This window comes from Lissotriton vulgaris, chromosome 5, assembly GCF_964263255.1.
Source record: "Lissotriton vulgaris chromosome 5, aLisVul1.2, whole genome shotgun sequence".
In the NCBI taxonomy this organism is placed as follows: Eukaryota; Metazoa; Chordata; class Amphibia; order Caudata; family Salamandridae; genus Lissotriton; species Lissotriton vulgaris.
In genome coordinates this window covers 1,047,699,438-1,047,712,310 of record NC_141693.1, presented here as the reverse complement: position 1 = coordinate 1,047,712,310, position 12,873 = coordinate 1,047,699,438, and the positions used below count along the sequence as shown (strand labels likewise).

The following is a 12,873-nucleotide window of genomic DNA, read 5'->3' as shown; positions in this document are numbered from 1 at the left end:
GTTCAGGTCTATACTTTTTACTACCTTCTCATGTTTTTCCTCCTGTGCTACTCACGCGTGGAGTTATTCTGTTTTTAATTCCCTCCCACCGCCCACACCTATGCCTCCTCCTTTCTCTGGCGGTCTGTTGGGTTGGGTTCTCTTGATGCTACAGTTATTCAATCTCTGGAGTGTGTGTGTGGTGAACTTTGTAGAGGTTGCTCACTTCGAGTCCCTTGTCTTGCAACATGTTGCTTCAATATTGTGGTTCTTTTAATTCCCCTTCTGTGGTGACAAGCTGTGTCTCGCTTGTCATATCTTTGTGCCGCTGTTGTTGCCCCCTTGAGGTGGGGCACGGCTTGGCAATCTGTTAGGCCCTTGCTCGCAGCAAGTACTCTGTGAGCTCCCTTCAACCCCTCCAGGCACTGGGTGCTTTTTCAATGATTTTATTCTTTTTTAACATATACTGGTCCTGTGCTATTGCAGTTTTTTGCACGGCTCCGTGTTGCGTCGCAAAAAAGTTTCCTGTAGAAAACTGACGTCACGACGCCGGGAGGGGCTTAAATGGCTTCATTGATGTCACTCCCGTGGTTCGACGTCAGGGCGGCGTGCAGAGGTATTGCTGGGGAAGGAAGATTTTCCTGATCCAGTCTGACGCCTGGGGAGATATTCTAAGTTAAGGAATCTGCAGTTAGACTGTGTCCCTACCAGATATATCGTAACCAAAGGTAAGTAGCTATTTCGTCTGTCCCATTTTTACAGCATAATTTTTGCCTTCCTTTGTAGGTTCTATGTGGTCATTCTTGCAACTATTTCTTTGGGAGCATATGAGAACTCTCTGAAACAATTTATATAATCTATTCTGATACTTCTGTTTGAATTAAATTAGAATGACCTTGTTATAACTTAAGAGTAGCTTGTTTCCAACCAGTGCTATCACATTTTGGTGCATTCAGATCTAGCAGCACCACATGTTTCTCAATGTCTCCTTTAGGAGATATATTACATGCAACTGACCATGTTCAGCAAAAAACATAATTTGCTCCTCAGGCTGAAGAAATTACGTATCTGAAAGAGACACGTTAGTGATAGATTCCTTACCTTAGAATATCCCCAGGCGTCAGACTGGATCCGGAAATTTTTGCGTAGCAGTACCCTTGCGCGTCGGCAGGCGTCGTCTGCGGCTCCGCGTCCGTCGTCGGCGCCGTGATGACGTCGTCGGAGTACTTAGACGCCGCCTCCGCGTGCTGACGTCAGTTCTTCTTTTTTCCGCGCCAGCCAGCGCAGATCTGGAAAAAGCAGTTCCCTGGTCATTTTTTGACTAACTTTTTGGATCTTTTGATCTATTTCGAAGTCTTCACGACTCCGACGGTGCCGTTAGGGATGCCCGGCTTCAAGCACTGCGGCGAGTGCGAACGCCTCATGTCGGTTACGGATCCGCACCGCCTGTGCCTGACGTGTTTGGGCGTCGACCATGACGACGAGGCCTGCCCCGACTGTCGGGCCCTCTCGAGGAAGGCCAGGCGGGAGCGGTCCCGCTGGCGACTCGAGATCCGCCAGTCGGCCCCGCGCCGTGTGAGGTCCCGGTCCCACGGGAGGTCGAGGGACAGGTTGCGGGGGCGGAGCCGTCACAGCTCCGGGAGTCGGCGCCACTCCTCCGGGTCCAAGTCGTCAGGTAAGAAGCATAAGAAGTCGAAGAGACATCATCGCTCTTCCGACTCCCCCCCGACGCTCACGCGATGCGGTCGGGGGTTCGGGTGACACCGCCCACGCGGCTCCTCAGGAGGGACGCAGGGCTCCACGATCCCGACGCCGCCGCTGCCCTCGGGCTCGGCGCCGCAGGGTTCAGCGGTCCCGGCGTCGTCGGTGCCTTCGGGCCCGACGCCGCAGGGTGCCGTTCGGCCCTCGTCGGGCGTTGGAACGTCCCCGGTGGACCTTACGACCCCCCCCCCCCGGGGTCGGTCCGTGTGGTGTCCGTGTGGTGTCCCCTCCGTCGTCGGCCTCGGCCGACGCCGTCCCCAATGCCTCCTCTCTATGGGTTCCGGCGCCTGTCGGTGCCGATCTCGACGTCGTTCGGGGATTTCCATCCCTATGAACCATCCTCATTCACTTACGACCCTGAGTCTCAGGAGATGGGGGAAGAGGAGGATTGGGAGGGGTCTGAGGACCCTCTGACAAGGGAATGTCAGTCTAACATGGACTGGACAGGAGACCTTGGGGAGGCCAGTGGCCTGGACACCTCTCCAGACACTGGATTCGTCTCTCCTCCTTCCGTGGCTTCGGAGGAGGGCGCGACATATGGTGTGGTGTTGATGAGGGCTGCTAAGGCATTGGGCCTTGAGCTCCCCGTCGCGGCCGTGAGGACTAACCTCCTCACTGAGGTCCTTAAGCCGCAGTCATGCTCCATGGAGCCTATGCTGCCGTTTAATGAGGCCTTGTCGGACGTTCTTTTGGGCACTTGGTCCAGGCCCGCTACAGGTTCACCTGTAGATAGGAACGTGGCCAGACGCCACCGCCCGGCTCCGGGCGACCCATGTTTCCTGTCCACCCACCCCACCCCCGAGAGTCTGGTTATCCAGGCCTCTAACTCCCAGACCGCCTTCCCGTCGGCTCCCCCTGACCGGGAATCCAAGAGGTACGAGGCCTTTGGCAAAAAGGTATTCTTGTCCCTTAGCTTAGGACTGCGGTCTTCCAACACCGCATGCCTCTTGGGCCGTTACACCCATTCTATATGGGAAACAGTGGCGGAATTGCTGCCAGAGTGTCCGTTGGAGGTACGGGCCAAACTCGGCCAAGCCCTAGTGGAGGGCCGGGACGCAGCGAAGTATTCGATCAGGTGCGGACTGGATACAACTGACTCGCTGGGCAGAGCGATGGCTACGACGGTGGCGATTCGACTCCACGCCTGGCTCAGATCCGCCAACTTCTCGGCTGATGTCCAGAATACCCCCATGGACATGCCGTTCGATGGCCGTCGCCTCTTTGGCGACAAGGCAGACCACGCGCTTGAGCGCTTTAAGGACTCCAGGGCTACGGCCAAGTCCCTGGGCCTCTCGGCCCGCGCCAGCAAGTGGGTGCCTTTCGCTCCTTTCGTGGCCAAGGAAGGGGCGTCCCCACGCGTGCCGCCAGCCACTCGCCGCAAACTGTCGTCCAGCGCGGCGGCGGCCGTGGAAACCGCCGTGGAGGCGGTCGGGGAGGCAAGCGGAGCCAGTCCACACCTGCCCCCGCAGCATCCGCCTCTAAACCCTCCTAGTCCGTGCTTTTCGGCCCATGTGACGCCAGTGGGGGGCAGGGTTCGCCATCACCACTCTCACTGGCGCACAGTCACTTCGGACAGGTGGGTGTTGCAGATCGTCCGAAGGGGCTACTCCCTCCCCTTCGAGACGACCCCTCAAGCCATGCCACCGCAACACCACCGCGTATCGGGGGATCATTTGCGGCTCCTGCAGGAGGAAGTTTCGGCCCTCTTGGCCAAGGGGGCCATCGAGCGCGTTCCTGGGCCAGAAGTAGGTCGTGGTTGCTACTCCCACTACTTCCTGGTACCCAAGAAGGGCAAAGGGGGCCTACACCCTATCTTGGATCTGAGGAACGTCAACGGCTTCCTCCGGAAGGAGAAGTTCACAATGCTGACCTTGGCTGAGGTCTTGGCTGCCCTAGACCCAGGAGACTGGATGGTAGCGTTGGACTTGCAGGACGCATATTTCCACATCCCCGTCCTGCCGGCCCACCGGCGTTACCTGCGGTTCACGGTAGGCCACGAGCACTTTCAGTTTACCGTGCTCCCCTTCGGCCTTACCAGCGCCCCACGGGTGTTCACGAAAGTGATGGCGGTGGTCGCAGCTCACCTGCGCAGGTTAGGGGTGTCAGTCTTCCCCTACCTAGACGACTGGTTGTTGAAGGCGGGCTCGCCCCAGGCAGTCGTCAGCCACCTCCAGACAACGGCGGATCTTCTGCACCTGCTGGGATTTTCCATCAATGTGCCGAAGTCGCACCTGTGTCCCTCTCAGAAGCTCCTTTTCATCGGAGCGGTTCTCGACTCGGCGCAGTTTCGGGTTTACCCGCCCGAACAGCGGGTCCGGGATATACAGGCTCTGATTCCGGTCTTTCGGCCGTTATCCCGGGTTTCGGTCAGGTTGACGCTGCGGCTTCTGGGGCTGATGGCCTCCTGCATCCTTCTGGTGCATCACGCACGGATGCGGATGCGGGCTCTGCAGTGGGACCTGAAGTTTCAGTGGGCCCAGCACCGGGGCAACCTGTCCGGCCATGTCCTGATCTCGGAGGGCACTGCTAGACAGCTGCAGTGGTGGCTCACGGACCGCGATTGGGTCAACGGCAGATCCCTCTCCCTTCCCCAACCGGAGCACGTAGTTGTGACGGACGCGTCCCTCCAGGGCTGGGGAGGCCACTTGGGAGAGGCAGAGATCAGAGGACTCTGGTCTCCGGCGGAGTCCCGGCTCCATATCAACCTGTTGGAGCTGCGGGCGATTCGTCTGGCACTGAAAGCATTCCTCCCGTCTGTCCGAGGGAGCGCAGTGCAAGTGTTCACCGACAACACTACCGCCATGTGGTACTGCAACAAACAGGGCGGAGTGGGGTCGTGGACCCTTTGCCAGGAGGCTCTGCGTCTCTGGCAATGGCTGGAACATCAGGGCGTGACTCTGGTGGTTCAACACCTGGCCGGTTCTCTGAACGCCAGGGCGGACGAACTCAGCCGTCGGTGCTCGATGGATCACGAATGGCGTCTGAACTCGGACGTGGCGCAAGGCCTCTTTCGGCAATGGGGAGAGCCTTGGTTAGATCTATTCGCCACCGAAGAGAACGCGCAATGTCATCGGTTCTGCGAATTTCCAAGGCGGCACTCGCTCGGAGACGCTTTTCGTCGCGAGTGGAGCTGCGGTCTGTTGTACGCCTTTCCGCCTATACCACTTCTGCCCAGAGTGCTGAAGAAGATCAGGCGCGACCGGGCACAAGTCATCCTTGTGGCTCCGGACTGGGCTCGAAGGTACTGGTATCCCGAGCTACTCAGCATGTCAGCCGATCCCCCGATTCGTCTGTCTCTTCAGGAGGACCTTCTGTCGCAGCAGCAGGGGACGGTCCTCCACCCGAACCTGTCCAGTCTCCACCTCCATGCTTGGAGATTGAGCGGCGGCAGTTGAGGCCATTTGACTTGCCTCCTGAAGTTTGCAACATCATTCTGGCAGCCAGGCGTCCCTCCACAAAGACGGTATACGCCTGCAGGTGGAACAGATTTGTGGCATGGTGCACAGCAAAGGCTGTGGATCCACTCAATGCCCCTCTCTCCGAGGTTCTTCTCTTCCTTCTTTCTCTTGCCCAGCAGGGCTCTGCTCTGGGCACTCTCAAGGGCTATCTTTCGGCTCTTTCAGCCTTTCTGAGGCTGCCTGACCAACCTTCTTTGTTCAAGTCCCCTATTGTTAACAGATTCCTGAAAGGCATCACTCATACCTTTCCTCCTGTTCCTTTCGTGATGCCTCAGTGGGACTTGAACCTGGTTCTCACCTTTCTGATGTGCGCTCCCTTTGAGCCGCTTCATAACTGTCCGCTTCGCCTTCTTTCTTTGAAGACTGCCTTCCTGGTAGCCATCACCTCTGCCAGGAGAGTGAGTGAGCTCCAGGCCCTCTCTTGTAAGCCTCCCTTCCTGTCAGTCCATCCGGACAAGGTTGTTTTGAGGACTAGGCCCTCTTTCTTGCCAAAGGTGGTCACGGCCTTCCACATTGGGCAGTCCATCACATTGCCCACCTTCTTTCCGCCTCCGCACCCCTCGAGAGAGGAGGAGAGGCTCCACCGTCTGGACCCGAAACGTGCGCTCTCGTTCTATCTGTATCGCACACGCCAGTTCCGGGTGGATGATCAACTCTTTGTAGGGTACGCGGGCGCTAAGAAAGGGAAAGCGGTGCACAAGAGGACCATCTCACGATGGATTATCATGTGCATCCAGGCGTGTTACTCCTTGGCTAAGAAGGAACCACCTGTTGGGCTGCGGGCTCATTCCACTCGAGCCACGGCCACTACAACTGCCTTGGGCCGAGGTGTGCCCTTGCAGGATATTTGCCAGGCGGCTACGTGGGCCTCGTTGCACACGTTTGCTAGGCACTACTGCCTGGATAGTCAAGTCCGGAGAGACGGTTTCTTTGGCCGCCCGGTTCTCCAGGACTTTCTGGTGTAAATATTGGTTCGCAGACCCGCCACCACGGGGATGGTATTGCTGGGGTATCTATTCTAAGGTAAGGAATCTATCACTAACGTGTCTCTTTCAGATGCACTAGTTACTACTTGTGTAACGATATATCTGTAAGAGACATTAGTTAGTGATAGATTCCTTACCGACCCACCCATCCTCCCCGTTCTGCGAACCGATATCTAGGGTTAAGGTCATCCCCTTTCAGGGCCCTAGTTTCTTGGCACCAGTGTCGGTTTTTTGTCATGGCTCGGCGCTTCTGGCGCGGAAAAGCTGTGGCTAAGAACTGACGTCAGCACGCGGAGGCGGCGTCTAAGTACTCCGACGACGTCATCACGGCGCCGACGACGGACGCGGAGCCGCAGACGACGCCTGCCGACGCGCAAGGGTACTGCTACGCAAAAATTTCCGGATCCAGTCTGACGCCTGGGGATATTCTAAGGTAAGGAATCTATCACTAACTAATGTCTCTTACAGATATATCGTTACACAAGTAGTAACTTGTGCTATTGAAACATACACTGACACTCTGAAAACTGTTTGTAAGAGAAACCATGTAACCTCATTCGGGAGCCTTTCAATATTTTCAGTACAATTCTTACAGACAGATATTCTCTGGGATTATATATATAATAATTAGATGCCCCATTCAAATCATATTAAGCCACAGGTTCCGCCAACTAAGCAACATTGACATCAGGTGCATCTACTGCCTTGGGATCATATTATCCTCATGTTCAATAGGTGAGCAAGATGGGAAAATGTGGTAGGCAGCAATAAGTATAGATGATACTGCAATGTCAAGAAGAATACATGGGCCTAAAGGCTAATATCCACATATAACTCTGAGCTCTTTCAAGAAATTCCTCAATAAACAAAATATGCATTGCATGGTGCAGATAACCCATCTTTAGTTTAGAAAGTGTTTGACATTGCATTGTTGATTTACAAGGGGACTTCTTTCACTTTAAAACATAAGGTAACCACAATTATGAGTCCAAGGATAGTCGTTAAAACAAGGTACTATTATGCTGCATGAAGTATTCATCTAGGCTTCTCCAAATACATGACGAGAGCAGCTAGTCTTTTGGGGGGGTAAAGACATTTTCTCCTAACCTTATCTCGAATATTGGCAATTAAAGTAAAGCACATTTGAGAGGTGTAAAAAATCGTACCAACTACAAGCACAATCACATTAGCTAGGTCTTTCTATGAAATGGCAAATGTCATCCTGAGGCTTTCTTATTCTTTCTGGGAGCCACTGCGGATACAAAACCAGAACAAGCATTTACAATGCAATGGTTTTGCCTTTGTTAAAGTTAGAGCTATTGGCATTGCTCTTGACATTATTTTTATTTATGCTTTTTTTAAACATAAATAAATGGCATTGTCATTTACAATGCCAATAGCTTATTCTCTCGCAAATGACACACACCAACACCCACAGAGAGCCCCCACACACACAGAGCCCCCACACACACAGAGCCCCCCCCCACACACACCCACACAGAGCCCCCCGCACACACACCCACACAGAGCCCCCCACACACACACCCACACAGAGCCCCCCACACACACACACCCAGAGCCACACACACACCCAGAGCCACACACACACCCAGAGCCACACACACACCCAGAGCCACACACACACACCCAGAGCCACACACACACACCCAGAGCCACACACACCCAGATCCACACACACGCCCACACACCCAGAGCGACACACACACCCAGAGCCACACACACCCACACACCCAGAGCCACACACACCCAGAGCCACACACACCCAGAGCCACACACACCCACACACCCAGAATAACCATGGTCAGCCTCTTGTGCTAAAGAAATTGCCAGGAAGGACACAATTTCAGATTCTCGAGTTTGTAACTCATTTACAGAGGTCCCAGCACTTCTAGACATCTGCGTGCTTCGTGCCATGACTTTAAGTGGCCTTCTGGTTTCTGTTTTCTATACCATCTGTGCAGGTTACACACACAGAATGAGCACAATCCTATCAGAAGTAGAGCAAGTTTCCGGTACTGATACTTAACTTCTAAAGCAAATGCAACACCACTACTTCCCTCAAATACAGAGAAAAGCCTTTCCGAGCAGGGTACGATGAAGCACTTGTGCGTGCCCTTCAGCCTTCCTAGCTACAATGAACAGTGTCCACCCCTCCCAGAAGTGTGTCCTGAAGCACCTTCACCCTTCCCCAGAAATGACAATGCGTGGCATTCACCCTGTTCCCAGCAGGACACAATGAGGTGCCTTCACTCTTCCCAGCACCATTGAAGGGAGCGGAGGGAGGCAGCTCGCAGTATGAGCACGTCCACTGGAGAAGCATCTCAATAGAAAGGCCACAGTGCGGTTCAATCCTCACGGGAGGAGCACTGAGCTCCCACACCAATCAGGACGAACAGCGACTTCTTTCAACCCCTCATCCAAAAGCAGCTTCGAGTTCATTCTTCCTCAATAATCTGCGAGACGGAACTACCCTTTAGCTCCCACTCCCACTCTCTTCTACGGGAAATGTGTGCTGATTTACTTATCCCTTGCTCGCTTCCCCCTCGGATCAGCTTTTCATCACTGTTTAAGTGGTAGCTGCTGAAAATCAATTTGTATTTTTTCAAAACTCACAAAGAATTTCAGTCCATTTCAATGGAATTATCTGGCTTTCCTGTTGCGGATGAAAACCAGATGTCCCACTGTGGGCTGGTTACGTCAGGCCACGGAACTACAACTAAAAAAGCTGAGACCGCCACGTCACACCCAGACTGAATATGTAAATACCCGCCTCAACAAACCACACTGCTATTCATACAGTGCAAAGGCTTGGCAGGCGGCCACTCCCAACATGACACTCGAGTAACTAGTATAAAAGCAGCAAGGACACCCGAGATTCGAAACTGACGGCTGCATGTCCGAGTCAGACGAAGATTATTCAGAAGCTATGTCAGTGAGACTCATCACAGGGTTAACTAGTCGTGTGCTGCTGAGATCCGCGTGCAGCTGGCCAGCAATATTCTATCCCTGGCAGGTACTTGAATTGCGGACAAAGCCGGCTCCCAGCTAATTACAGTGTCACGAAGACTGGATAACAAAAATTAAGTTAGCTTGGACAAGAGTACGTCACTTCGATTCTATTCTGGGATTGATGTGAGGGAGGGAGGATTTTCTACAGGAGAGAGGACTGCAAGTCTCTAAATATTTGGTGAGGCAGCTGGGATGGGGATTTTTGAGATCTGATTGCCAGACAAGGGTAAGCTCTACGATGACCAACAATCGAAGAAAAGGCCATCCTAACATGACACATAACTCCTAGTGCATGCACCAGCTGATCCTTAAACAAATCACAGATAATGCCCCTGCAGAGGAATGGGAAGTGCCATGAGAACTAGAAGAAGCGGATTTGGACACAGACATTAATGAACTCTGCCCGTCAAGCCCCAAGAGGATAAACAAGCATTTACAATGCAACGGAGGGGGGGAGGGGGGGGCGGAAAGGCACGGAGAGCGGGAGGCAGGAACGGCCACACACTGACAGCGGAGGGGGAGGGGGGGCGCGAACAGACACACACGAACATAAGGCAAAAAAAAAAACACTCACCTGGACTTCTTCCGGCGGCTGTGGTCGGCATGGAAGAGGAGCGGGAGAGGGGGCGGGAAAGGCGACCTCGCCCACGCGAGCAGGAAGGCGGGTGCCGGCTCAATGCCGGACCAGATTCGAGGGCGTTCCCGAGGGCTTTTGGCTGACGTAGCATGACGTCGCCAAAAGCCAAAAATTCTCGGGAACGCCCCCGAATCTGGTCCGAGATTGACGGACAGAGCCCTCTCCCAATGGCTAGCCTCCATTTATGGAGCTAGCCAATGGGAGGAGGGGGCTGTTACCCGACTCCACACACAGATCATAAGATTTTTCCTAGCGCATGCGTACTTCGTACGCATGCATTTGCTAGTCAAAACCTAAAAAGTGTATAATTCGGCAGAGACATTTTGGTCCCATCTATAGAAACGTTGAGGCCACGATCCCAAAGCCTTCCATTGTTACCACCCTTAAGTCTGTTCTATAAATGTAGCTAGTTGTTCCTTTGCTTCTTCTCTTCACAGTAATGTTGATTGTTATTCTCTGCTAATGGTTTTGAATTATAATGAAAGTTGCAAGAAAGAAAAGGCAAAGTTGCCGCTCTGCAGTTGTTTTCCTTCCCAGTTATCTTCTTGATATTCAAAGACCCGGCCAATGTGCCATTTATCAGAGAATTCCAATGTCTGAATACCTTCAAATAGAAATCTGGGGCATGGTTGACATAGGGCATTGCAGATGCTGTGGAGCATAAGAACCGTCAAAAGGCAGTTCTCTTTGTAGCTTCAGCATGAGTATCCTGCTGTAAAAACACTGACAAAAGTGTTAATTTGTTTTTGAATGTACTGATATGTATTGGTAGAATGAATGAACTGTTGATGGAGAACTTTAGTAAAGTTAAGAATCTTTACCTTATCCTTAAGCTCACTCCTTAATAAGCCACCCAGCATTCCCATAGTTAAAGGTACTTGGCTGATTGTTGAATCCGACAGAGGAATTATATCAAAGGGGTTTGTGTTTTATTACCCTTATAGTATATATAGCTGTGGCGCATTTGACAACAGTGGTTTTAGCGTGACTATGTCATGAAAGAACAGGCCAGGTCTTACGTGCTCCAAATATATTATAAGGATGTTAGTAGCATTTTGTAATACGTGGATGCCTGCAGTCACTCCATGAAACACTGTTTTTAATTCTTCTTTTTACAGTCCAGCTGTCACATTATTCCATAACTGTAAAAGGAAAATAGCATTGCTGCTGTACTGGAATAGGTTTTTCTCAGTTGAGTTGTGACTTCCCAGTGCCTGCTGCCAGTAGACACGGCTAAAAGCAGGTCACTGAGATGTATAAGCAGTGAATAGGATAACTAGCCTTTCAACACTGACAATTCATTCATTAGTTGACAAGAGACTCATTATGGCACCATTATTAATGTGTTGCACTGCTAGAGTGAGTTACAGGAAAGCAGAAATGTATCTCCATGTAACTACACGTGAAGTACACCCACTTTTCTTTTGAACCTTCTTAAATATATTTTACTGCCAATTGCAAGCCTCATTTTCTTTCTTTTCACTGTAAAAAGTCTGTTTATTGTCTGTATCTACAACCATATAATTCCTTTACTATCAAGGTTCAAGAGTTCAAATGATATAACGAGCTTTTGGGGGATGGCTGATGTTATCATGAATGAGATACCACCTTATGTGCATTATGTTGGAATTTCAAGCCATTGTGGAGTTCTTTGAATTAGTGGAATCTCTGCTTTGGTCTTGTTCCTTCATATGGTGCTAGAACTCTTCGGTGACATGCAGTTTACATATAAACTACACTAGCAGCACTTTATCTCATATATATTTGACCCGCATTGATTCTTTTCTTACTTGGTTGTTGTCTGTTTTAGGCATATTATCTCACCTACAGTCTTCTTAATTTGGTCAGTGAAGCAAGTTATTTGGATGTTTGCCTTTCTAATGAAAGGGTAAGTGACATTATCGTATGTAATACAATTCAATTCTATGTAATTCTAAATATTTGTTGGATATAAGCGGGTGACGTGCTGTTAAACACTTTCATTTAGTACTTCAGGGAGATTCACGTTCTTTGTGTTTTGAGACCATCAAACAGTTTGCAGTGCCATGGCGGACTTTGGCATGCAGGGATCTTCAGACTTAATCAGCACAGTTTCTTTATTTCATGTTGCAGCTAATCACATATTTGTTTGAAAGTCATATTCATACACTGTCAAGTTGTGTATGTTTTGAAGAATCTGTTTAATTTAACCCCTTCGCTGCTGGCCTGTTTCCGCCGCTGTGCGGTAAACAAAAGAACAGGGGCGGGCCATGACGAACCCCAGCCGTCATCAGCACACGAGCACCGTAGTGCATGACGGCTGGGGTTCGTCATCAGCATACAAGGGGTTAACAAAAGTATCTACTAATGGAATGCAGTGGTTGCAATACTGGACTTTTGAAACACTTTCATAACAGTTAGAAGAGCAAGGTTGCATTGTGTTTGTGAGTAGAAAACCATTTCTAATTAGATGGCTTGATATGAGGCATAAAAGTCTTCTACGTCATTGCTCTTTTCTATTAACTCTTAACTTGTTGGTACTGTTTCCATACAGTGACAGGGACAGAAACTGTGTTTCTTGCTGTTAATATAGATCTTGGAGTTCCAGTACTACACATGCATGCCTTGCACATTGCACTGCAGCATGTATGCAAGTGCTTACCATTTCTTTTCCCCCATTGGAAAGTGTGGGTTGAAAAGGCTTCTCTTGCACTCACTAAAGCCTAACTCTGGTTTTCCTAGTCTTTTTTGGGATGTTTGTGTGCTGGTTTTCCCTCCATCCTCTTTATATCCTTCGACCTGAATATACCATGCCATGCTTGTACTACCTTCAATCATTGCAGCAATTAACCTGCATTCCCTTTGTGTCTTGTATTTTGGAAGCAGTCTTCCAGTGCCTGCCGGCACTATGCATGCTGCCAATACTATGATATCCGTTTAGAACCACATGGCTTGCCTGCAGAACAAGGTACTATAGTCTCTAAAGATATTTTTTATTTTTATCATCTGATTAAGTGCCACAAGTAAGTATTCATCTACTAGA

The 12,873-nt window shown here is 50.9% G+C and overlaps 1 protein-coding gene across 3 annotated transcripts in view; it reads left to right on the top strand.

Annotated features, from left to right (window-relative positions):
• SLF2 (SMC5/6 complex localization factor 2) overlaps positions 1 to 12,873 on the top strand; it is a 404,246-nt gene that overhangs the window by 323,999 nt on the left and 67,374 nt on the right. For all 3 annotated transcript variants that reach the window (XM_086922683.1, XM_086922686.1, XM_086922685.1), the window contains one exon: positions 11,662 to 11,739. In XM_086922683.1, coding sequence (XP_086778809.1) covers positions 11,662 to 11,739 — 78 coding nt within the window. The remainder of the gene's footprint in view (positions 1 to 11,661; positions 11,740 to 12,873) is intronic.